This window comes from Zosterops lateralis (assembly GCF_965231275.1).
Source record: "Zosterops lateralis genome assembly, chromosome: 2".
Classification (NCBI taxonomy): domain Eukaryota; kingdom Metazoa; phylum Chordata; class Aves; order Passeriformes; family Zosteropidae; genus Zosterops; species Zosterops lateralis.
This window is the reverse complement of record NC_139763.1, coordinates 13,731,704-13,757,395: the sequence shown is the minus strand read 5'-3', so window position 1 is coordinate 13,757,395 and position 25,692 is coordinate 13,731,704. Positions and strand designations below refer to the sequence as shown.

General features: G+C 52.2%; 2 protein-coding genes across 2 annotated transcripts in view; one reads left to right on the top strand and one right to left on the bottom strand.

The window, feature by feature from the left end:
* Nucleotides 1-6,041, top strand: part of POLA1 (DNA polymerase alpha 1, catalytic subunit) — a 184,728-nt gene extending 178,687 nt beyond the window's left edge. Inside the window, exon 37 of the mRNA XM_083855217.1 lies at nt 4,795-6,041. Within this exon, the coding sequence (XP_083711343.1) occupies nt 4,795-4,976 (182 nt within the window). The 3' untranslated portion in view covers nt 4,977-6,041. The remainder of the gene's footprint in view (nt 1-4,794) is intronic.
* A 3,472-nt stretch (nt 6,042-9,513) lies between these two features.
* ARX (aristaless related homeobox) lies at nt 9,514-17,181 on the bottom strand. The gene is made up of 5 exons (XM_083854988.1): nt 16,979-17,181; nt 15,216-15,936; nt 13,960-14,005; nt 11,797-12,125; nt 9,514-10,938 (listed from the first exon to the last, which is right to left on the bottom strand). The coding sequence occupies exons 1-5, from the start codon at nt 17,169-17,171 to the stop codon at nt 10,698-10,700; spliced, it is 1,530 nt and encodes a 509-aa protein (XP_083711114.1). The 5' UTR covers nt 17,172-17,181; the 3' UTR covers nt 9,514-10,697.
* Nucleotides 17,182-25,692: the final 8,511 nt, after the last annotated feature.

Here is a 25,692-nt window from a genome sequence, read left to right as displayed (position 1 = left end):
CATAAATGACAAAGTTAAGGTTAACAGTATAAATAGGGGTGCTGTAGATTATGAAAGGGGAACCCATGCAATTAAAAAAAAAAAGGCTTACATAACCTGATATCATAATAGACAGAATATTTATTTAACTTGCAGTAAATTGACACACCTCTAGACAGAGACAATTATGACTGACTGTAAAACATCTGACAGAACCAATTATGACTGACTGTTGTTTGCTACCTTTGCACAGAAATAAATGAAACAGAGATATTTGGAACAGAGACTGCTGCCTGTGTGTCTAAGCTTGCTGTAATTAAAATACAATAACCAGTAGGCAATGTAAAAAATTTAGGAGCTAATTTAGTATGTTCTTTAACTCCTTAAATAAAAGCGTGATAGAGACATGATGCTTTACATAAATGATAGTCTGCAGGGGGTTTTGTGCATTCCCAAACAAACCAACATTTTGGTACTATGCTCATAGGCAGCTATGTGGTTTTTCACATACCTAGTGCAGATACATGCACACAAATACAAAAGAATGTGATATATTTTTACTTCTCACTCTGAAGAGCAGGCTATCAACACAATAACTGGGGGAGAGAGTTTGATAATATGACACAGTTAGGTTGTCCAACAGGAGGGAAAAAACCAGAAGATTTTCACTGAACCACATTTTAGGGAATTCAAGAATTAAAGTTCATGATTGTGGCTATCAGGTTACTCAGCATTATTTCAATAGAAATTAAGAGAAATGGCAATAAGTGGAAGACATGCAGTCAGGTATAGATAACCTCCAACTATCTCCATCCTTGTTACAACATCTGAACAAAAGCATAGGGTAAATGGATTTTGGGAACCTTTAATTTTTTTAGGTGAGTGTGTTTGGTGTGGGTGGTGTTTTTTTTTTTTTGTTTTTTTTTTTTTTTTGTTTTTTTTTTTTTTTTTTTTTTTTTTGTTTTTTTGTTTTTGTTTTTGTTTTTTGTTTTTTTGTTCTTAATAATATAAAAAATTACCTAGGTAGCTAAGCAAGGATTTGGATGGGGTACTGAATTTTACAGAGATATCCAGAAGTTTGGACTGTGTTTTGTGAAGGGGGAGCAGTTACATTGGGAGGTGGAAGGGGGGATTACCTGCATGCTTGGTGGTATGATTCTATGATTCTGTAGTATTTACCAGAGTCAGTGATATACTAATTTTAGAAAATATAGTACCTGAATTTTACTTGCATACAGTCAGAAGCACATTTTTTTTATTTCTATTAAAATAATTGCATTTTTAATTTTTATATTTGTTTTGCTAATGTCTTTTGCATGCTTTGCATGTGTATAAATACATTTCATTATGTATAGCCATGTATACATCCTGCAGCAGTGGTCATCTTATAAGATTGCTCACTGCCCCTGGACTTGGATGTAACTAGAACAATTATGGGGTGATAATGGGTATAGAACTATTTCAGAATGTAAGTACTAAAAGGCAATTTCATTCAGCTTGTATAGCTTAGTTCTCAGAAGGCCTTAGGCATATTATTGATTAAATTCTCATTTAGGAAGAAAGTAGGAGCTTTTATATGCATCTCTAAGTTGGATGGTGTGGTAACTTGGCTGTGTGATACACAACGGTCACAGTTGTCTTTTACTCAGAGGAGCACAGAGTGATGCTGGTTGTCATTCTTACTCTGCTGTGTGGCAGCGTAAATAGTCCCCTTTCTAACCAACCTGGTGGGAAAAGTCAATATCCCATCAGCAAAGGAGGTAAACACATCAGGAGCTGTGTCCTCTCTCATCTTCCCCTGCTCTGTATTACTACAGTTCTTTAAATCTCCTCTCCCCAGTCATCAGATGCACTTGTGTCATTCAAATGCATGGTGCTGCAGACACAGCCCTGCCTGCCTCTCCTCCCGGAGCTCCCGGCTCCCATTCTCTTATAATTGAAACTTAAAATTGGCCTCATTACTTCAACGAGGCCTCTCATATTTCTCCTTTTTTTCAGTCCACCCTTTCCTGCCTGCCTCTACAAGGGTAATTGCATCTAAGAAATGTTTGAAGCATACTGTCAGAAAGGTTATTGCATATAATTGGAGTTTAGATTTAATGTTGGGGGAAGCTGGGAGCTCTGCTAGTGGGATGGCTGGAGCCCTGAAGCCTGAATTGGAGCTGTACATGGGCCTGTATTTCTGTTCCCTACTTTCAGGCCTGGTGTATTGTTTGCCTCAATGTTCTAATGATTAATGTGCCTTCCTGCTCTGTTCACATGTGCCAGCTGTTCGCATTGATGTATTTTACCTTGGTCCCTCCTGAGCTCCAGGAAGCTTGAAACTATTCTGGCCTAGTGTTGAGGTATAAGGATAGTATTTTCCACAGTTCCTTGGTATAAGGAGCATGGTTTGGCTAATGTGAGCAGTTGCAAGTGAACCCACTTACTGTATCATTAATCTTGAAAATACATAAACAAGTGAGAGTTCAATTTGTGGCAAAGTAGGATTGGTGTTTTTATGGATGTGGTTAAGACAATTTTCAAGGTTTGTTTAATTTAACCCTGTATCTAAATACTTTCAAAATCGTTAAATCTGTTTATGCCATAGTGACTTCAGCCTGTTAATGAGCAGATTCACATAATCAAGCTTTTATTGTATTGGAGTTGTAGTTTAAGGAAAATTCAATTCTGCTAATAGACTTTATGTCATTACTGTCTGTGTAACAGTAAAAATGTGGTGTCTTCAACAAGGCATCTTCCTCTGCTTACTGCCCGGATAGAAAACTGAATGTGACAACACAATACATATCTTCTTCACAACAATGCATGAAAGGTGCTTATCAAAGTGTTTTTAATCAATGTGTTCACTTACTCAGGCATTGTTAATTTAAAATTTAATTTAATTTTTAAAGAGGTGATAGCTTCATGCAAAGCAGTTGACTTCAGTGGAACTTTGTGAATAACATGGGAAACCTAAGCAGGTGGCAGTTTCTCAGTAAAACATTGCTGTTTGTATTGTATCCAGAGCTAGTCTGCTGAGCTCATACTACAACATCTGAGGCTCTGAAGAAATATTTGTAAATCCTCAGGGAGGAGAAATTCACAAACCTCAAAATTGTAATAACTTTTTCTTTGCCATGCCTCCCATCCCTGCCATCCCCTCATGTAGCAGTCCTTGGCTGCTGAGATGAAGCTGTGTCTGATGGGACACCTTCATCTCAGTCACATCACAGAGGTGTCACAAAAAAAAGTAATTTCATCCCTTATAGAGATAGACACAAAAAACAGAGTGTCCCTCTCTCTCCCCAAAAACCTTTTCTTAAATAAACTCCACTGTTTTTAGAGACAGTTGGTTTTGCATCATAACTTGTGCTGTAGAGTAAAAGCTGTTTGAGAGGGGATGGAGGCTCCTCTGTTACATACTCCAAGGACAAGGAGGGCTGTGAAGGTGTCAGGGAGAAAAGCGAGGCAACAGCTTTCCGGCAAAGCTAATGAGCAATACAAGGATGGTGTTGGTTGCTCACAAGACACATGCTTTGCCCTGCACCTCTGTGGCTTCAAATCTTGACCTGTAAGTACCTGTGCTGTGCTCTCCTAGTTCTGCTGGCCCTGGAGTCCCTCCAGTCTAGAGGCAGAGAAGCTGCCTGTGAGGGCACCTTGTTTTGCAGTGTACATGCTCTCCAGTGTTCCAAGGTGTAACTGCAGGAACAGGGTAGGAGCTGGTGTTTCTAGAATGTGGAGTTGCTTGGAAAGTAGGAGCACAATTGCACCAGATCTGCATCCACTTGGCATTGCTGTATAATAGAGCAGTGGAATATTTTGCTTTTTTAGTCTTTGTCATCAGCTTTTATAAAGGAAAAGCTGGACAATCACCCAAACAAAATCCCTTGGGTATTTTTTTTTAATGGCATAAAATTTAACAAAAAAAACCACAAAACCAGCAGAAATAGAACAGCTTGATCTTTGCTGCTGAAATATGTACAGATTCATGTGCATGACTTTGCACACACATAAAGGTACAGGTGGGTAAATGTCTTGTCCTCCAGACATCTCTCATCAAGCATTTGGGAGCCTCTTCATGTGTCAGGTGAACCTGACATCTCCTGTTTGAGATACTGGGCGTCTTCTCTCTATTTTAGGGTAAAGTAGCATGGAATTCCCCTTGTTTGTGCTGCTTCCCTTTCCTTCCAATACCACCATAGTGCTGAGGATTGAGATTCCCATCCTGCACACAAAGTGCATTTCAGAACACACAAGGCTGGTGATAAGTCTGTCCCAGGTTGTGCCAGTGCCAGTAGTAACAGCAGGGATGAGGGATATGAATTGGATGTGAATTGTGATCTGCTTCACTTCTGAAGCCATCCTGGGGCAGAATCTCTCCCTGCTTCCAACCCCTAGGGACTCTGCATAGTACTCACTAAGTTAAGGCACCTGCCCCTTCTAAATGAGATCCTTTCAGAGCCAGCTCAGCTATTGCTTACTTTCTCTGCTGTGACTTAGTGAACCACCATTTCACTCCAGCCAGATGACAGAACTGGACTAGGAGTGGCTCTTGCCAGTTTTCCCATTGCTCCTGTGCTGGTGGGGCTGAGGCAGCTTCAGCCTTGGCTCCATGGCCAAGGTTCACTGTGGCCCCTCACCAGCTCGTGCAGGAAAGGCAGGGAATGCAGCAGAATGTGGGAGAGCTTGCCACAAATGTGCTCTTTGCTAACTACAACATTCACTTCGTTTAAAAATACCTTGATTCACAGTCTAAAGAATGCAAAAATCCTGTCTTTTTGTGGTCATATAATCCCTCTCTCTTTTTTGGGTTTTTCCCCTTTGTTCTTCTAGAGCATTTGAGGAAGAAGAGAGACATCCCACTCAGGAAGGAAGTTTCTGAGGCCTACAAAAGACTGAAGAGCACCGTAGACAAATACCTGTCCATGAGTGGCTACTCAGAAGTGAACCTTGGCAAACTCTTCACTGGCAGTATAGGAAGATCTATGGGAGAGTCCAGTAATGAAAGACAGTGATTGATTAAAAATGGAGGGAGGCTAGTCCCTTGTTTATCAGTAATGATCTCTTCAGCAATACTCTATTTCAGTATGTACAATGATGTTTTAATAATCTTGTCTCTTTGGAGGAGGAAAAATGGGAGATGAAAACAGGATGTATGATTCTCATGGATGTGAAGTATTCAAGGTGTTTTTATCTTCCTTTTCTTCATTGAGAAACCAGGGTTATTAAAATATGGAGTAGTTGATTTTTGCAATATTTTTTGTTGTGTATTTAGACCTATGAGGGAAAAGGGGGTGGGGGAATTGCTGCTTTAATTGGATAATTCCCAGTGAGAGTTGCTGGAATGTAAGTGATCCTAGACTTTGCTCCAGGGTATTTACTAGAGGTGCTCTCAGGAAGAGAGGTTAGTCGAGGTCTCAGTAGGAGCACTAATGTTTTGCCTTTTCACGGTTTATCTTCCTCCTGATCATAAACATACCAATTAAAAACAATACTAAACCTAAATGCATTTAAATGTCCTATTACCTTCTGAACAGAGGTAGGGACGCTTTACTTTGAAATTCATTCAAGAACGACTGAAACCTGGAGGTGCTAAAAATAGGGACCATCTTTTTATTATGAGTCTTTCCAAGCATCTTTAAGCATATTATTTTGCCTCGTTGAAAATTTGTGTGGATGTAAAGACATGCACATGAACAAAACCCATTTCACACATACAGAGGATATAAATGTGTTTCATTTCAAAGTATTTGAAAGTAAGCAATCGATAGGGAAAAATATTTTTGGGGTGGCATTGTAACCAATAACAGGGGAATGGAAAGCAGCAAATCATAGTTGCTGTTCTGTAATAATTACTGTGTTGGAGGTTTTACAGTTTTTACAAACAAATTGTATTTTTCATTTACTTCTAATAAAATGACAAGCAGATATGACAAGAGAATAAATTTGGGTACATGCTTTTGTACACAAAATATTGTTGTACACTGTTTGCTGTTAAGTTTGAAATGTGATATATTAATGTGACATTACAAAAATTGCTTTTAAATCTTAAACAGTATAAAATGTAAAGTTTTTCACACTTGAAGAAAAAAAATAAAGTTTTCTAGTAAAAGAGAATTTGATTCTATGATCTGATGATTGAAAATAGTTCATGCTAGGTCATACTGCTCTGGACTTGCAAAATTGCTTGTGTGTCTGTTTTTAGGATGAACAGCCATTAACAAAGGGAGCTTGAAGAAAAAGTAGGAGGATCAGCATGAACATGTTGGGCACTGTAGGGATACATGTATCTGTGTTCAGAGTATTTTATGACATTCATTTGTCTCCAGAGTGGCATTTGGAAGAGGCTGTGTCAGTATGGGTAGTGTCAGTTTGAATGTACCTAAATACACAGTTGGTCATCTTCCTAGCAACTTTTGTATCTGCTCACCTGGAATCACTATGGTGAGAACTGGAACCTGTGCAGTCTCTGGTGTTGTGCAGGTGTTGTCCCACCCTGGTGAGCCATCAGTCCTTCCCAATATGTTTAGTTGGGTTAATGCTGTAAAAGAGACTATTTTGAGTCTTGTCTTGGAAAGGTGTTGCTGCCAAGATGACATGCTGAAGTTGCAGAACTTCAAAAGATCCTGGTTTCTTGTAATTTCATGCAAGGATTTTTAGATTTTTTTGTGTCTGGCCCAATTAGGATTATGAAGATATTACTGATATTAACTGGGTAGAATGCCTTAGGAAAGTGAAAAGTGTGACCTTCTCCTCCAAACATTAGGTATACAAATAAAATGGATAGATATGGCATAACCTGACCCTGTGGCACTTGTATGTATCTGTATAATTACAGCTGAAGAGCCTGTTAATTTGCAAGTTTAGGGATGTTTAGATTAAATGAGAGTGTTGTGGAATGACTGTGTAGGGTGCAGCAGCACAGAGTGGCCCTGCCAGGGGCTGTTCCCCCACGCCGAGGCGGAGGAGCCGTGAGTGGCACAGCCCCGCAGCCCCCGCCAGCCACAGCCCGGGCGGCGTCAGGATGGCAATGAGGGCTTTTACCCCGAATGGAGGCTTTTTTTGATTCCTCTCAGCAAAGCTGGTCAGATCAGAGCTGAAGTCTTGGCAAGGAGTAAACCGGATTTTTTTTTTCCCCCCTCCCCTCTCCCTCTCTAATCAGCTCTGGGCACCGTGCCTCGTCTTGGCCCCTCAGAAAGGCTGGGAAACGCAAAATCATCTTTATAGCATTTAATATTAAATGGAGCTGGTAAATGCTGCGCTGTAAATAATTTGGGAAGGGCTGAAGTTCGGGGGTTTGCATTCTGAGGCTGGTCTGGCCCGCATCGCCTTCCCTTCCTTTTCCTCCCCATATCCCCCTCCCCCACCTCGTGCTGTTAAAATTAAGGTTTGTGTTTATTTGTATTTATTTGCAGTTGGGGAAGAGGAGTGTTGATATGTGGAGCCGGTGGCCAGGTTTCGCTGATGGCATATGCGATGTGAAAAAGAATTCCCATCCGCAAACACGGTCGCTGCTGTGCCAAAATCCCTCTTTTCGCCGCCAAAGGCAGTTCTCTAAGGCCGAAGCGGAGCACATCTTCCCCTTCGAATCCATCCCCGTCTTCTGCAGGGCACCTTAAATGTGCCTTAATTGAATAGTTCTCCCGCACCCTCCTTATAGCAGTTTAATAGATTAACTCATCTGTGCCAGCTTCAAATTTCAGATTAAAATTCCTTCATCCCGAAGGCAGCATTATCAGGTTGTTGGAGGCTGTTTTCAAACCTTGGTTTTGAATAGCAGCGGCTCTGCATTAATTTAACCACTAAGCTAATAAGTAGGTTTCGTTTTGTTATGCTAAGCTTTATTGCTTTTCTTTTGATCAGAATGGTGTTGTTGAGCAAAGCAGCAGACAAGGCATTCTTTGATGAGGGAATTAGCGCTCTATTCTTCCTCTATTATTCATAGCACAGTGGAATATGTAAGTACCTGAGGGTGTCAAAGGAGAGCAGGCTCTATTGCAAAGTGTTCGCCTTGTTTCTCTCAATAGCTGACTATGAGATGATAAACCGCTTAATACACTGCACTAATTGGATGAGAGCAAAAAGAGATGGGAATTAAGGCACGGCGAAAGGAGAAAGTGCTACCAGCCTTCATTCACTCTTTCACCACTTTAACAGCACCAAAGGAGGCACAAGCTTTCTATAAGCAGACTAGGGGTTTTGTGCGGAGATAAAATGAACCTGTTAGTGGATTCAGGTAATACACTAATTATTGCACAGTATAAATACCACTACTGGTTTTATAACACGGAGGTAAACTTCTTTTGAGAAGGTTATAGGATTGCTTGGCAGCAGTATAGATCCTAATAAGGGACCAGAGTAATAACCCCCTGGATTAACAAAATTGCTGCTTGCAGAAGTATGATTCGGGCTTTTACGAAGATTTCAGCAGAATGAATAAAAATGACTGAATGACATTTCTTAATGCCTAATGGCTTGATAATGATTCCCTTTTCTTTGAGGCAAAAATGTATATTTCAGGCTGTACCGTTAATAACGTCCAAGGAACAAGCCTTATTTTTCCCATAAATTTTTTTTTTCGCGCCTATGGTGGGTTTTTAGAACTCAGAAATAGGGCTGGGGGCGGGCGGGGTTGGGGGTGTGGGATATGGAATGCCGTGAGTGGAGGGGGAGCTGCGGGAAGGGTCGCGGCGGGTTCCCAGGCGCGGTGCCCGCTCCAGCGGCGCTTCCCGCCGGGGGCTCCCGGGGCCGGGCCGGGCCCCTCGGTGTCTCGGTGTGTCCGTGGGCTCCTCTCCGGCCCCGGGCCGCCGGGTTGCAGCGCTGCGCGATTAAACCAAATCACCCTAGAAAAGAACCCCCGTAGCCCGGGGCCGGGGCTTGCTCGGGGGGCACCAGGGTCATCCCGGCCGGGGGCTTCCCTGTCCCGGGGAAGAGGCAGAGGGGCTGCGCCCAAAAAAAAAAAAAAAAAAAAAAAAAAAAAGGCGAGAGAGAAGAAAAAACAAAAAGGAAAAAAGACGAGGAAGAAAACCACCCGGGGGCTAATAAAGGAAGAGGGAAGAAACGGAAGTTCACCTGGAGGAGAACGAAGGGGGAGGCGCAGAGAAACTTTCGTGACCCCAGAGGTGCGGGGCGGCCAAGCGTTCCCCAAAATTCCAGATTCCCCCCCCCGCCCCCGACGTTGGGCAGCGGCGGAGGCCGGGCTGCCCCGGGCCCGCGGTGGGTGCCGGGGGAGCGTGGGGCGGCTCCCCGCGGTGCGGGCACCGAGACACGACCCCGGAGCTCCCCGGGCGGCGGAGCCGGGGGGACACGGCGCGGGGCCCGGACTGAGCCAGGAACGGCCGCGGGTGCCCCGCCCGGCCCGCGATCAGCGAGTCCCCCGCACACGGGGACGCGGCGCTTCGCGTCCCGCCACCCCCGAGCTCCCTCCGGCCGCCGCCCCGCGGAGCGACCCGCGCCCAACCAGACCCGCGGGGGGCCCGCGCTGAGGCTGGACGGGCTCAGCCCCGGCCCCGGCAGAGCGGCAGCGGCCCCGCAGCCCCGCACGGACCGGCCTTTTTGCTTTTTCTTTTCTTTCTTTTTTTCTTTTTTCTTTTGTTAAACATATATTTTTGTTTATTTTCTGAACGTGGCACTTCTCCACCGGATAGCAAGGAAAAGTGTTAACAATAACGACATTACACGAAAAAGTACTGTACCATTGCCTCTTGAGGGTTTCAGAAACCTCTACAGTTAATAAGTTAAATAAAGAGTTTGTACATAAATATTTGTCTAGGAACCCTATTATATCTACAACACAGTAAGAATCTACAGAATGACAAACTTTTACAACACTACACTGAGTACAATTGTTTTATAACTTTTCAAATATACAAAGCTCTGTTCTTTTTTTTTTTTATAACAATGGTATGTACAGAATCAATAATCACAGTTTAGTGACTTAAACAGTCCATATTCTAGCAGTGTATTTCCCTTTGGTTTGATATAAAAACCTTGGTTGGTGTAGTGATAAAGAATATAACAAGAAAAAGATATACCCTTTCCCCTAAGTGCACTGGTTATCTTACAGCATCGAATTAACTTTCAGTCTGCACTGGCAGCATCCTTGGTTAGCATATGCAGCTCGTTGCAACATGTGAAATAGTTCTCCAGCGCTTCTAACTGACCGACTTAACATCCTAGGATGTTAAGGATTTTAAGATGTGGGTAGCTTTCCCCCTCTATTAGCTCTTCTCTATTGGTTTTTTTCACTTTCTTAATTACAATTCTATTTCTTTTTTTTTTCTTGCCAGATAAACAGAAGGAAAAATATTTAGTGTACGAAACGCTAATATATAGTAACTTTTATTAGGGCTATTTTTTTTGCCTTTTTTTTTTTTTTAACTATTTTTTCTCCCTCTGATGTTCAGAGGAAATGGACACGTCGTACATTTAAGAAATGTACCAGCCAAGGAGTTACTTATTCAGGAGGTTTTAAGTGTCGTTTCACTCGTGTGAGGGCTGATGCGAGAGGCATTTGCTTTCTCCAAGTTCCTAACCTGAGAACCTACTACAGTCTCAGCTGCTGGTCCTCTTTTTTTTAAAAAAATCATTATTATTTTCCCCCCGTTTGGTCTTGATTCATGCTGTCTGCGGTGACCTTTATTGATTCGCGTATTTACTCCTCCTCTCTCCCTCTCTCGTTTTACTCTCCCCCCTACAAAAACCCCAAACCCGCACCCCGCGGCCGCAGCCGTGCCTTAGCACACCTCTTTCCCCGTGCTGCTGCCGGGGAGGATGTTGAGCTGGGTGAGCTGCGCGGCGTGTTCCTTGGCCTTCAGCCGCAGGGCGGCGATGCTGGATGCCCGCCGGTCGGCGGCGGCGCTGGCCGGGTCCCCCAGCCCCGCCGAGCCCACCGCGCCCTCGGCCGCCGGCGCCGGCTGCCGCAGCAGGGCCGCGGCGCTGGAGGCGCTGCCCAGGGGGGACATGGTGGAAAAGAGCCTGCAAGGGAAGCACAGACGGCGTCACCGCCCGCCCCGCACGGCCCCGCTCGCCTCCTCCCGCCCAGCGCGGACGCGAGGGGACAGACTGGCTGGAAACACCCGACTTCGGGCGGGAAAAAGATTTTTTTGGGGGGAGAAAAAAAAAAAAAAAAAAAAAAAAAAAAAAAAAAAAAAAAAAAGGGGGAGTAAAAAATCGCAGAGCCTGGTCCTCCCCGCCTGGCCCCCGACAGTCAGGGCGGCAGGGACGGGAGAAGCGGCTGGGAACCCCCGGGGCTGGGCAGGCACCCCCCGGCTCCCGGACCTGTCCGCCCGCCGCCCCCCGCGCCTCGCCCGTGGACTCCCCGCCCGGAGCGGGGCCGGGCGGACCGGCGCTCCCCTCCCGCGGGAGCCCGTCCCGACGCCAGCCTGGGCCGCCTCGGCCCCACTCGCGCCCGCGGCTAAAAATCCGTCCGTGACGGTTCCCCCGCGGGGGCCAGCTACCCCCGCCCCGAGCAAAGCGGTGGCCACGCGTGCACGCGGGGAAATCCACCCGAGGGCTCCGTCTCTGCGCGGGATCGCCGCGTTCCGCGGGCCCGTCCCTGGGGGCCCTGCCCCGGCCCTGCCCTGGCTCCCCTCAGGCCGCGGCCCGGCCGCCCCCACGGGGAACCCGCGGCCGCGCGGGGGAGCCGCCCCCGCCCAATCAGCGGCGGCGGCGGCAGCACGTGACCCGCGCGGCGCCCAATGGGCGGCGGCCGCCGGGCGCTCCAAGTTCGAACGCCGCGCGCGGCGGGTCCCGCGTGGGGCCGCCATTCCCGGCGCCATTCCCGCCATTCCCCCACAGGACCCCCCGTGCCGGCGGCGCGGGGGCGGGCGGTACCTGCCGAAGGCGGGGCTGATGAAGGCGGGGTGGCGGAACACGGCCGCGCCCAGGAAGGTGCCGAGGCCGAGCGGGGTCCCGGCGGGGGGCAGCGCCGCGGAGCCGGGGGGCGGCGGCGGCAGGCTGGGGAAGGCGGCGGCCGCGGCGGCGGCGGCGGTCCAGGCGGAGTCTAGAGCTGGGTGATGAGGAGGGAAAGGACTAGCATCAAGGTATGGACTGAGGGGGTGAGTTGCTGACAGGGGACCAGGGAAAGGCAAACCTGGGGGGTGTGTCTGAGCCCCAGCCTTTTCCCTCTTCCGCCACTTAGCCCTACGGTTCTGGAACCATACCTGAAAGCCAAAAGAAAAACCGGTTTTAATACGGCTGCCCGCGCCCTGGGAGCGGCGAGCCCCTCGGGAGCCCCGCGCCGGCCGCTCCTCCGCCGCCCCGAGGCGGGATCGCCGCAGACGGGGCGGGCAGTGCCGGGGCCACCCCCGGCTCTCGGTGCCCCCCGGCCGGGCCCGGCTCCGGAGGGGAGTGCAGGGCAGGGCAGGGCAGGGCAGCACCCCGCACACCCATCCCCACGGCACGGCACGGCAGGCCGGCGGCTCCCGCACTGCGATACCCCAGGGGGACCATGCGGGAATTGTGCCGCACTCTACACCCACACCGCCACCTTTTTTTTTTTTTTTTTTTTTTTTCCGTTAAAGGGCATATTTACAAATTATATCGTTTCGGGATCGTTGACTTTTTTTTCCCCTTCAGATTTAAAGACAGGGAAAAAAGTGGTAATTTCACTGACTTCGTCTGAAACGAAGAAATAATTTGTGAGACAACCAAAGCAGCAAATACGGATTTCGAGGCTGCGCTTTTAAGATGTTTTATGAAAGTTAGTTAGGATGCCATGGGATTGCCATCCTTTCTCTCTTTTATCCCTCCCACAAAGCAAAAATCGTGAAATAAAACTGCTTAAAGCAGGAGAGAGGTAGAGAAAAATAAACCACATTTCAAAGGAAAATAAAATATTCCCTTATTCCCTTAATAACCAAGTGTGGGGCCATCACACGCACCTACAGAGAGACTTTAAGAAACAGACATTTATAAATCTTTTGGGGCAGGTGTGGGCAGAGTTTCCCCTGTTATGCCCGGCTCTGTAAGCTCAGGATGAGACCCTTCTTTCCAGGAAGGCAGAAAGGCAGCAGCGCTTCGAATCCCCCCAAACAGTTGTTGGGTGGGAAATGCTCTCCACACACGCCTGTCTGGTACCCCCGGCGAAGAGGCATTTTGTGTTCGTGCGGGAGGCAAAGCCTGGCACGGAGGGAGCGTCTCTCCCCGCTAAAACTCAATTAGCAAGCTGTCCTCGCTACAATTCCCCCTTATTGAATTAATAAGTCTGAGTACACCCAAAGGTAAACGAAGGGACTCTCATAATTCATATTCACTTAATTACATCTTCTGCCATGAATAGAGGAGAAAGAAAGGGGGTGTCTTTCTGTTAAAAAAAGTTATTTAACTTTCCCACGACTTGTTCCCCTGAGCTGAAAATACTGATTTGCTGTCACATCTCTGTTTGACAATGGAGAAATGTGTCAACAGAAAGGAGGGGACAAATCTCATCATTAGCCCCTCTAATGCAAGAAGCTGTTGTGTATTAAATGAGCCATATGGAATTTATTATGCTTTATCAGCGCCCGATTTTAACTGTAAAGTGATTTGCTCAGCTTCAAACCCAGAGACATCTGTTTTCTGTTGGCAATCAGGGCATCCCAATGTTTATCGTCTCTTTGGTTATGAGACCCGGGTTGGGAAATGCACTCTGGTATGGGGCTGCAAACACCTTTAATAGCATTGCACTCACTCACTATTAGATCAATGCAGGCTTATTGCTATCAAAAATGGGAAATCAAATAGCATTAGCCAGCTCCTTGTGCAGGCGGAGAGGAAATCAAACAACATTTCGCCTTCAAATGGCCCTGTTTGTTCTAGCACTAAGTGGGCTTTTATGAAGCCCGATTGGAGATTTGATGGCAGCCAAATACCCGACCTGCGGCCGAGCGAGTTTCTAACAACCGAAACGGGAGCCCCGAGTTTTAATCACACGGGGGGTTCGGCAGCGAGGGCTCGGCCCTTTCCCCGGGCGCCGCCGAGGGACGCGCCGGTCCCGGTCCCGCCGCCGGCACTCACCTGCACTCGGGCTTCTGTCAGATCGAGCCTCATGGCCAGCTCCTCCCTGGGGGGACACAGACGCTGCCGTCAGCCCGGGGCACCTGGAGCCGCCCGCGCCCCAAATCCCGGTGCCCGGGGCGAGCGGGGCCGGGCCGCCGAGCTGGGCTCCTCCCGGGCCCCGAGCCTTTTGGCAACCCCTCCCCGCGGCTCCCCAAATTCGGCCGCTCCAGCCGCAGCTGCCGGGTAGGGGACGGCAGCCGGGAAAGCTCCACACGGAGGTTCACATTTCCACAATTAAGGCAAATCGGAAAACACTAAGGCACTGGAAAATGGCTCATCAGCTCCGTGTCCCAGAGAGGAGCATTCCCAGCATAACTGGGATCCTGTCGCGGCTGGAGCTCCGCGCCCTCAGGGTGCGAAAAGCCCTTGAGCAAAACCCAGAACCGTAAAAAACCACCAACGAATAAAAGCGCGGTGTGTCCATACCCAGCCCGGGCAGCCGCCCCCGGGGCCGGGGCCGGGCGGCGCCCCGAGGTGAGTGAGCCCCGCGGGCGAGGCGCCGCTCCGAGGTCCGGGGAAAAAAAGCCCCCGTGAAACACTCGTGGTTCCAACGCGGCCCCGACCGCACACCCCCGGGCAAAACAAACGAGAAACTAGGAGGGCCTTCGTGATCGAAAAGTGCGACTCTGGGGACTCGATCCCCCTCTGGCCTTAAGGCGGGAGGGGGGGAGCTGCAATTTTCGATGAGCGCGAGCAGAGGGCTGGCGGCTCTGCCTCTGTCCCTGCCTGCGCTTCCCGCGTGGAGCCGCTGGCCAGACCCGTCACCACCGAGCCCCCGTTTTCAACGGGAAAATGACCCCGAAAGTGCGGACAGAGCCGGCCCGGGCCCCGCCGGGCTCCCTGGGGGCAACTCCGGGCACCGAGAGGCCCCAGCGTGCCGGGCCGGTATTTTTAGGCAGCGGCGCTTTGATCTCTGCGGCTGCCGGGGCTTCCCCGGGCCGGGCTCCAGCCCACGGGCAGCGCGTAACCGATCCCGGCGCGGCCGCGCTGACGGGAGGGGCGGGCAGCGGGTAAAAATAACCCCGGGGCGGCCATCGGGCCCTGCTCTGCCGGCCCTGGGCCCCCCCGAGCCCGGCCCTGCTCCCCGTCTCCTCCCGGCCCAGGGTGCCCGGGACAGGATTCACTGCCGGGGGTGCAGCGCGCTGCGGCCCCGTCCCGTCCCGTCCCCCCGGGATTCGCTCGCCCCGCGCTCGGCCGGGGCCCGGCGCCGGTACCTGGTGAAGACGTCGGGGTAGTGGGTTTTCTGGAAGGCCCTCTCCAGCTCCTCCAGCTGGTAGCTAGTGAAGGTGGTACGATAGCGGCGCTGCTTCCTCTTGAGCAGCCCCTCCTCGGAGTCGCTGCCGGCCGAGAGGCAGACGCTCTCCTCGCCGTCCTTGCCCTCCCCGTCCTCGGGGTGCAGCAGCAGCTCCTCCTTGGGGGACAGATCCCCGCCCTCCGCTCCGGGGGCCGCGGTGGCGCCCCGGCGGGCATCTTTCAGCAGCCCCCCGCCGTCCTCGCCCAGCAGCTCCTCCTCCTCGTCGTCCTCCAGCTCCTCTTCCTCCTCGTCCTCCTCCTCCTCCAGCATCTCTTCGTCCTCTTCCTCTTCTTCCTCCTCCGCGGCGGGCGCGGCGGGGCCCGGCCGTTCCTCGACGTGCGCGGCGGGGCTGCCCAGCTCGTCCCGGGCGGGCGGCGGCGCCACGAAGGGCGCGTTCTCGCGGTAGCTTTTGCTGCGGCTGATGCTGACCTGGGGCGCCTGGCTGATCTTCAGCGTGTCCCACGGGGCGGCGGCCGGCACGGGGCCCGCGCCCCCCTCGGGCCGCCCCTCCGGCCGGTCCCCCCGGGGCCCCGCCGCCCGCGGCGGCAGCAGCCGGCCCCCGCCCGGCCCGTACAGCCGGCGCAGCTTGGGGGGAAGGTGCAGCTCGGCCGGCTCGAAGGGGGGACTGCCCTTAGGGGACCCTGAGCCGGGAAAGTGGCGTAGGCGGCCGCAGCGATCGGACGGAGCGGGCAGGCGTGGCGGGGAGAAGGGTGCGGAGGAAAGGAAGAAAGGAAGAGAGAAGGAGAGACACGGTCAGTAGGATCTACGCGAACAGAGCCCGGGGCAAGAGCCCGGTCCCCCAGCCATCCTTCGTGCACCATTTTCCACCCCCTATCCCGTCTCTCACGGCGGCCCCGCCGCTGCTCCCGGCCTTGGAAGAAATTTCTCCCGCTGGCTGAGCCCGGCCCCGCGGCCCGCTCAGGGCCGGGACAGGACTGGGGGGCTCTGGCAGCCCCGGCCTGCGCCGGAACATCTCCGACAGCGGCCAGCGCCGGACCCAGCTCACACGGCGGGGCTCTGCTGGTCCCACCGCACCCGCCCGGCGGCTCGGGGTCCCTCCGCTGGCTTTTTTTTGTTTTGTTTTTTTCCCCCCTCCTATAATCTTCCCCCCAACCACAAGTCTGGTTTTGGAGGAAGGAATCCCGCCCGCCGGTGTACGCCGGGAGCAGCGGGCGCAGGCCGCCCATGGAGCGGCCCATCCCGGGTCCCCGCGGCTCCGGGGGGGTTTCCTCTCAACTCGGGCCGGGGGCGGCGGCTGCCGGGGACCCCTCGTTATCACCGCCCCGGGCGCGGCCCCGGCCCGCTCGCCGAGCCCCGTTACGGGTTTAATGCCAACGGGCGGGGCGCTTTCCCCCACACAGATCGCATCTCGCACCGATTTATTTTGGCTTAAAAAATTACACCCATATCGAAAGCAAGAGCCGCCTAAAGCGCCGGTACCCGACCGCCAGGGAAAGAATTGTGAGGAATTCCGGGCACGGCTCCGGCCGCGCTTCCCGGCAGCGCAGCAGCCGCTACCGAGCCCGGTAACGGGATAACGGGAACAGCGCCCGGCCGTGCGGGGCCGGGGGGAGCGGGGCCGGGCCGAGCCGCAGGCACTGCAGGGAGGGTGGGACACACACCCGGGCCTGCCCGACGCCGGGGAAAGGGACGGGACGAGCGGAACGGGCCGGCGGGGCTTACCTTGCGCGGCCTTGTCGGTGTCGGGGCGGGCGGCGATGGCGGGCAGGGCGGGCGCGGTACCGAGCAGCCGCACCTTGCACGGGCTCCGCCGGCCCAGGATGCTGTCGATGCAGTAGGAGGACAGCAAAGTTGGCGATTTACTTTTGCACTCGGGGCGCTCGGCGCAGCTCTCCTCCGGGTAGGGGCCGCTCATGGCGGCGGCAGCGGGGCCGAGCCGTGGGGCCGGGGCGGGAGCGGCGGCGCGGACGCCCCCGCGGCGCTGCCCGGTGCCGCCGGGACGCCCGTCACGGGGGGAGTGAGCGGCGGCCGCGGCGCTCTTGAGTCCCCTCGGCTCCACGTGCGGGCAGCCGCCCCCTGATTGGCTCCCGCCGGAGGCCGGGCGGCCGCTGACAGACGGCGCCCGGCAAAGCCCGGCTCGGACCACCCCGGATCGGCGCCCGCCCCGAGTCGCCGCGCTGCCCCCCGCCCCGCCCCGCCCCGCCCCTCCCGCCGCGCTCCGCCCCCGCGCCGTGCGGGCGGCGGGCGGCGGGGACCCGCTCGGGGGAGCCGTCGGGGGCATCCAGGATGGGCGGCGGCGGAGTTCCCGCGGCACGCCTTGCCCCGTCCCCACCCCCCCGCCCCGACGGCGGCCCGCTCCCCGCCCGCCCCTTCCCCAGCCCCCGGCAATGCCCGGGCGGGATGGCGGGGGCGGCGCCGGGGGATCCGCGCCGTGTTTTCCCACGGGCAGCTCCCGCCCGCCCGCCCGGCGCGGGGCCGCGCGCTGTCCGCGCTCTCGCCCGTGTTTGAAACGCCGCGGCCGCGCTCGGGGCTCCCCGTGACAGCACCCGCGCCGCCCGGGCCGGCCCTGCGGGAGCCGGGAATGCGGGCAGGGCAGGGCAGGGCAGGGCACCCGGTGCGCTGCTGTCCGGAGCCCCCCACCCTGCCCTGGCAGCCTCCGCCTTTCTCCGCACTCACATCTCCCCTCCGCCGGCGCTTCCCACGCCGCTCCGGGCCCGGAACACCTCTGACGATTTTTTCTGCTCCCTCCTTTCCCTTCCCCGTTGGGCGGTCACAAGTTCAGGCTCCCTGTTTGGTGAGGTTGGGCTCAGTTTTGATGGGCACGGTACAGCTGCCTGTCCCCGCTCATGTGTGCGCTCCTGATCCCGCACTGCCCCAAGCACAAACACGTCGGAGAAACTGCTCCCGGTCACCACAATAACCCGTCCTCTCGTTCGGGTGATGCCCAGCCCCGAACACCGAGGCGGACACAGCCCCATTTTCCGTGCTCATGCCACAGTTCCCGTGCGGAACTAATGTCTCCTAATTAACCAGGGAGGATTAAGAGAAAAAATGAGAAGTGTGTGCGTGTGTCCGCGCTGGCGTGGGCTCAGCGCCGCTCCGGCTGTGTCCACGCCCGTGTGCGCACACACACACGCTTCCGAGCCCTAAAGGTGCGTGTGCGGGGACAAACGTTATACCCAGAGTCGTCCCCTCCTTGGGAGCGGGGCCCCTCAGGGCTCCCACCCCTCATTCATCCCTCCTGGTTTCCCCTGCACCGCAGGCCGGGGCGATGCCAGCCAGAGGCGCCCCGACGTGCGCGGCCGGCGGGCCCCGATCCCCGGCGGGGCGGCCCCAGCCCGGCCCGGCCCTGCAGGGCGCTCCTGGGCCGGGGCAAAGCTCAGCTCCAGGGAGCCTCTGCCATCCCCGGCACCGGTGGTAATTAGTTCATTACCTCAGTAACTAAAAAAGGCCCACCCCAAATCCCGAGACAACCAACCAACCAACAAACAAAAAGCACAGACAGACCCGGGGTGCCCTTGCGAAGCTCGGCGAGCAGAGGGGCTGCCCCCCCTGGCCGTGCCGGGCTCCGCCTGGACTCTCCCACCGGGTTTCCCTGCCGGGGCTTGCCCAGGCGGAGCGGCGGGCACAGCGGGCCGGGAGCGGCGCTCCGGCAGGGGCGAGGCCGGCCCGGAGCTGCTCTCCCTCCGCTGCCGGGCCGAGCCGAGCCGGGGCGGGGGAGCCGCGACACTGCGGGTGCCGAGAGCAGGGACGGGCAGAGCTGCCCCGCCGCCCGCCTGAGGGGGGGACCCGCACCCCCCGCGGCACCAGCGACAGCCCGAGGGCACCGGGGACCTCCGGCGAGGCACCTGCGGGGACCTGAGCGGCGCCGGCCCCTCCGTGCTGCCAACCGGGGCTGCGGCGGGAGGGAGCCCGAGGCTGTCGGGGCCGGGCGGAGCGCAGGGAGCCCTGCTGAGGCCTTCCAGCAGCCTGCAGCGGGTTTTCACTCCTTTCCCGCCCCGGTCCTCGCCCCACCGTGCCCGGGTCTGGCCGGGGGCCTCCCCTGCCCCGCTTTCCGACACCCCGCAGGCCCTGCCCGGGGAGAGGCGGCTCCGGCCGGCCCGGGGCGCTCCCGTTCGCGGGGAAAAATGCACGGAGACGCGAGCTCTCCTCTGCCAAGTCACTTTGTTGCTTTATTTATTTTTTTAAACAAACTTTTAGTCATTTGTGGTCTCTCCCTCGCCTTCTTTTCTTCCCTTCCCCCTGCAACCTGCTAATTTAACACTGGAGCGCGTTATGGCAGTGTTACAGGGAGAGAACGAGAAGGAGAAAACAACAATACTGCAATGATCCAAATGATACAGTAGAATTATAGCAATTATAGTTCTGCTCGGAGAAGAAAACCTTGCTGAGCTCAGCCAAACAAACTGATACCTTGTGCGGATAACAAGCGCGGGGACTGACAGCCGGCGCTGAGAGAGGCAGGAGGGCACAAACGGAAATATTTGCCTCTTTTCACTCCAGCCAGCCCACATTAACACCCTCGGCTGCCGCCGCCAGAACAAAATCCACTCCGGCTCCTGGCACCCGGGGCCTCCGCGGGGAGTTTCTCCGCAGGGAGCGGCCCCGCTGGGCCGTGCCGGGAGGAGCGCTCGGGGCGCTGCCGGTGCCGGGGCCGGCGCTGCTCCCCCGCCCTCCCTGCACGCCGCCCTTCCCACCGCAGGGCGAGCGCGGTGCTCCCCGGGGGCACTGCCCGGGACCCTCGGCCCGGCCCGGGCTGCCCCTCGCCGTGTCCCCTCCGAGCGGGGAGCGGGGGACGCCCGGCCCGTTTCCCCGGCAGCGGGGGCAGAGCCGCAGCCCTGGGCGCTGCTCGGCCCGGCCACAGGGCAGGGACACGGCGGGACCACCGCCCGACGGCTGCGGCAGCGCCACACGCCCTTCCCCCGGACCTGCCCGGGGACGGCATTTGCCATGGGGTTTGAGCCTGTTACTGTTTTTCCCTGTTCATCTTTATTTTGCGATACACTGAGCCCCTTCAGTGGGGGGACCGCTCCCCCCTGGAACCATCCTTGCGAGGGGACGTGGCTACAAAATGGCAGTTCGCTGTCAGACTTGGGGAAAGGTGTTTGATCTTAGGGCGGAGACAGGGCTAAGCTCTGTTTCAGGCGTTGTCGTTGGAAATGTGCAGGATCGGTTCGAGACTAAGTGAGAAATTGTGTTCACCTGGCAGGGAACAGCGTCTGCCAGGGCTGGGGAGGATTCGCCCTCACTGCGGCGGCACAAGGCTGTGACCCCTGGGCTGAGCACACGGCAGTGTTCAGCCCGTGGGCAGTGTGTACCCACCCCCTCCCCGGCGCGTCCCGCAGCCCTCGTTAGAAGCTGCTGAAGCCGGAGCCCCTCCGGTGGGTTCCAGCCCTGCGCAAGGGTGGAGCCGCAGCGGCGGGCGCAGCCCATCCCCAGGCTTTTACACAAGCTGGCTGTTGTTTATTTTTGACTCTCTTTGCAATGGAGAAGAAAACGATAACAACTACTTTAAATTCTGATTTATCACTATCTACTATAGATATCACAATCTGATTTATCACTGTCTACTTTATGCAGAAAAAAAAGAGGCTTGTGTAGAAGCTGTGTGTAGGGAGGTACAGAAACTCTATTTCCTCTGTCTGCCGTCTCAGCTCTCCCCTGTAGTTTCCTCCCCGTTCCCCGACGTGCTCGGCCCCTGGCCCCGTGCTGGCCCTGGCGCTGTGCTGTGGGAGCTCCCGGGTAACCCGGGGTCAGCCCCAGAGAACGTCAGTCTGAAGCGCCCCACGCCCGAGCGCGCAGGAGAGTGAAACACAGGAGACCATTGGTCTTCAGGAGATGTGATTTAGTCTCATTCCTCCCCCCAGCACAGCGCCCTCTCTCCCCCCGCCAAGTGTTCAGGGCTGTGGTCCTGCGAACAAAAGCGGTACAGCTGGGCTTTAGGGAAGGCGGGACGCCTTGGTACCACTGCCACCAGGCACTGGGGAAATGTATGATGCCGTTTAGGTGTCATGAACTGGCGCATGATGCCCCTTGTGAGCCTCACGGATTTTATCTCAATCTATATCCACGACATATTTTTCAGCTTTATGGAGAGTACTGTTCTAAAACCTTTTCTGGGCACAGCCTTGACTTTGCACAGTTCAGCCCTGAGCTGTGGAGATGGGTGGTTGCCCTTGATTGCAACCACCAGAACTACTCAATTCTTCTGCTAGAGTCTTGTGAAACACTTTAAATTTTTGGCTAATTCTCTACAGACAGTCATGTAGGATCTCAGAACAGCTGCACATCCCCTATAGCCATGATCAGACAGCTGGGGGAGAACCAGCATCTCTTTGTGTCCCCTGGGGCTTTGACAAGTCACTGGTCACCTGAATACACCTCAGGGTTCAATGGCTTAACCAACCTTCTCATTTCAGGTGAGATAACTATTATCCCATCACTGCAGATTGACAATTTAAACACTGGGTAATCCATACCCAGCAGCTATCACTAGGGCACTGCACCAAAATCTCTTTGCAGAATGATGTTGGACTTCAGCACATTTCAATTCACATCCAAGAGAAAAACTAATTTTGCAAGTATTGCTTTTTTTGGACTCATGTCACCATTTCTGCCAGTTTTCAGCCTATTCCTCTGGATGTGAGGCTGCAGCATCTGCCCATGGGGTGAGCTGGGGGAGCTCTGTGCACCAGGTGTCAGTGCAGGTCACAGCTGGACTGTCTGTGACTTGCAGTGCTGCTCTTTTCTTCCTGTGAAAGCAGCCCCAGCTTTTGTCGCTCACCTTGGTTTCAGTGCAAGCTCAGGGAGCAATTCCAGTAACAGTTGGCATCTGGACAGAGGTTTGACATCAGTAGTGGTGGTGACTCCAGTAATTATTCATAAACTTCAGATTTAGCCCATGTCTATGTGTAGGCAAAATCTGAGCCACATTCCATAGATGTAATTTTTAAAAAGTATTTTCTCAATTATTTTTAATTCAATTGTCATTATTTTTAAATCAATTAGTTTATTCTTCTGTTAACATGCGTTTCACTACAGACAGAGGACAGCAGTTAATTTAGGTGAACGTGTCTCATCTTTACTTCTCTTCTGATGTTTTCCCATATTTGGTAATGCAAAACTTCTCCTCTGATCCATGCTCCAGAAGCATTCCCATTTTATTATTATTCTATCAATAATATTTTATTAATATTTCATGTTAATTATTAATTAGATTAATTACATTAATTAATATATAAATATTATTATTTATATTAATATTTATATTGATGTTTTTGGTTGACCCTTTTTTGCATGGCCATGAGACAGAACAGGTCTGCATTGGTGTCTCTGATGTCCCTAACCATAGCTCTGTTAGATTTAGTTACAGTATTTTAACTTATTTATTCCTTGAGCCTAGTCACCAAACCAGTACTCCTGGAAATCGTTTGTAAAACAGATCCGGGCACACAATGGGAGTACAACCCCTCCACAGCCAGCTCTCCCTCCTAGAGACCGTGTGCCTTCCTCTCATTTGTGCCTCAGGTTTCCCTTTGGGGACAGAGGTGTGTGTGTCCTTTGCTGGCATGCCATTGTCCCCAGCTCACTGACCTTTTTGGTACATCAGAACTCTCTTCTTGGTTTGGTTTGGTTTTTTTTTCCTAAGTGCTTGGCTTTATGAAATCCTGTCACGGGTGGCAGTTTGCTGGTTGAGACTGGGACATCATCAATACTGTCTTTCTTTATTTTCACAGATTCCCATCCCATCCCATGGTCATCTTGGGTCCTTAGAGTCCCTCAAAGACCTTTTCTAGTCTTTTAGATTTACTCAGGGGGCTCCTGCCTTTCACATTTTTTCCTCTCCCTCCCATTTCCATGTATGTCCTTTTCCCAAGATCTCAGCCTTCCCACACCTCCACAAGCTCTGGCTGTCCCTGCTGACTGCAGTGGTGTTTCTGTAAGGAGGCGGATTTCCGACATTATGTGGATTTAAATCAAGACCAGTAATTTTCTGGAAGATGTATTTTCACCTAATGAAATTTTTTTGTCTCAATATAAGAAGAACTGGGTGGAGCTCTGAGTCCTACAGCCCCTATGACTGCATCTTAGAGGAGGTTGGGTGATGGAGTGAAAGATGGATCTTCTAATCCTAGAAAACCTATGGATAAAATCCCAAGCAGGTTTCTCACAGTAAGCCTTAGAAACCCAGTGAAATTATTAATGCACTAAGGTGCAGTGGTCTAAGAAAATTAAAAATATGATCATAGGCTTATTTAATGTTATACCTTCTGTGTTATTTTCTTTTGTATGTGCTGACTAGAACTGAGCAAGGGCTTCATAACAAATAATTTATTTGTCAAATGCATTCTCTTCTCCTGCGCGTGGAATATCCATGAGCAAGAGCATTGTTTTCTCAAGTGTATTTATCTAAAATGCTCCAGTGGTTCCTTTAAATGAATAACAGAAGGGCTTGCCTGCAAATGGTTTCTGTCGTTTAGCTGTCCTTGGGCAAATAAACCTCCTGGTATCGACTGCTCTGCCCGCCTGTTGCGCCAGCAACACCCCGGTTGTGCAAACAGGGTGTGAGTGTCTGTGTGTGTGAATGCAACAGCTGGGCTTCCTCAGCTCCTCCGTGGGCAACCCCAGCCCGGCTCCTCGCAGCTCGGACCACTGACATGCGATCGCTCCTCGCTGCAGAGGGGGTGTGAACGCAGCTGAAAAGCAAAGCCATTAAAAATTCAAATGAGCGTTCGATGAGCAAAGGACAATGTTGCACCCTCTTTGACTATCTCCGGTGTGACCTTCATGTGGTGCTGTGTTCTATTTCAGTAAATGCAGCCGCACAGGGGCAGAGCAGGAATCAGAATGATCTGGGGAAGGGCACGAGTTGGTGCTGGTCTGGCATTTCATTGCTCAGGAGATGGATGCTCTGAGATCCATAAGATCAGGGTGTTTTAATCCAGAAGCGTGGCTGAAGTGAAATAGAATAATAGAGGGAAGAGAGAACAAACTGTCTGTGAAGCTTGGTTGGACCATTCCACTCAAAAAAAGAAATTCTAACCTTAAAACCATATTTATTGTTACTATTTTTACATCTGTGGGCATCATTGCATCAGGCTGTCATTTAGGGGCACCACTATCTCATAGAGATAAAAAAAAATGTTCTTGCTGAAGAAAAACCTGCATTTCACAGAAAGGAATGGGCATTTTTCCTGGGAACAGGCTGATGCTGTGGATGGATGGAGAAAATTCTTCAGTGGCTGGCTGTCAGTGCTTCTCATGGCTTTTTTGGGTGTTGGCCCCTTTATATGGAGCATCCCTGCTATCAATCAAGGCTGAATGCTGCTCAGATAGCTAAAGGATCTATTCTGATACAGCATCCGTGTTTATCTGTTTAACATTCTGCATCTCCTTTAATGCAAGATTCAGAGTACTCTGTCGTGCTCTGTAGGAAGGGGATGTGTTATGGATATAAACTGTGTTGTGTAAGTGCTGAGGCATGAATGAACCTGCTGTCTCCCAGGTTTACACCTCTGAGAGCAACGCAGACCAGAGATCTCCCAAAATGCCCTGAGGACAATCCATTGATAACACAGAAAAACGTGTAGAGGTGAATAGATGGAAGAGTTTCTACTAAGGCACCCAAATCAGGCACCGTTTAGATTTGTCAAGGAGATTTAAGTGGGAAGACAAAAATGAGGAAAAGCTGCTGTTCTGAAAAATAACTAGGAACGGAGATTCTTACAAGTGTCTGTGCTAACATTAGTTATGCTCCCCAAGAACATGGATAGCTGGGACCATGGGTGTGCATGACATTTCAGAAAAGTATTAAATGTCTGGTAGGAAGCAGATTTCTTCCTTCCAGATTCAGTGGTTTTATCTTAATGGGAAAAAAATAAATCAATTTGCCTGTAAATTGGCTCAGCAATTCCAACAGCTGCAACTTGTTGGATTGCTAATTTGAAGTTTTCAATTAAAAAAATAAAATAAAGGAGTATATGTTTTAAGATTTCCCTTTCATATACAATTCTTAGAAACTTCTATAGACAGATATTTCCATTCATACACAATGATTATAAAATCTTGAAGTCACTGGGTGTAAGTTGTTGTTTGGAATCTATGTACTTTCTTGTTTTTTTTAGCTTTTTATTAAACCTTGAAAAAGGCTTGTCACTTACAGAACTCACCTATTATTTCCATTCTTCAAATTTAAAAATAATGTGGAGCCACAGAAAACTAATTTTAAACAAAAGATGTTTAATTTAACTAAATTATTGTTCCTGCTTTGTAACCCTAACACAGAACCTTTCTTTCCTCCAGTAAACGGGCTTTTCTCATGAGTGAAAGCACATTTGTGTGGTGGCCTTTGTGTTAAAAACCCAGGCAATTGATAAAGACATCGGCTGGGCTCTAAGGTGAGTCAGGGGCTACTTGAGAAGCCTGTTGCTTCCTTC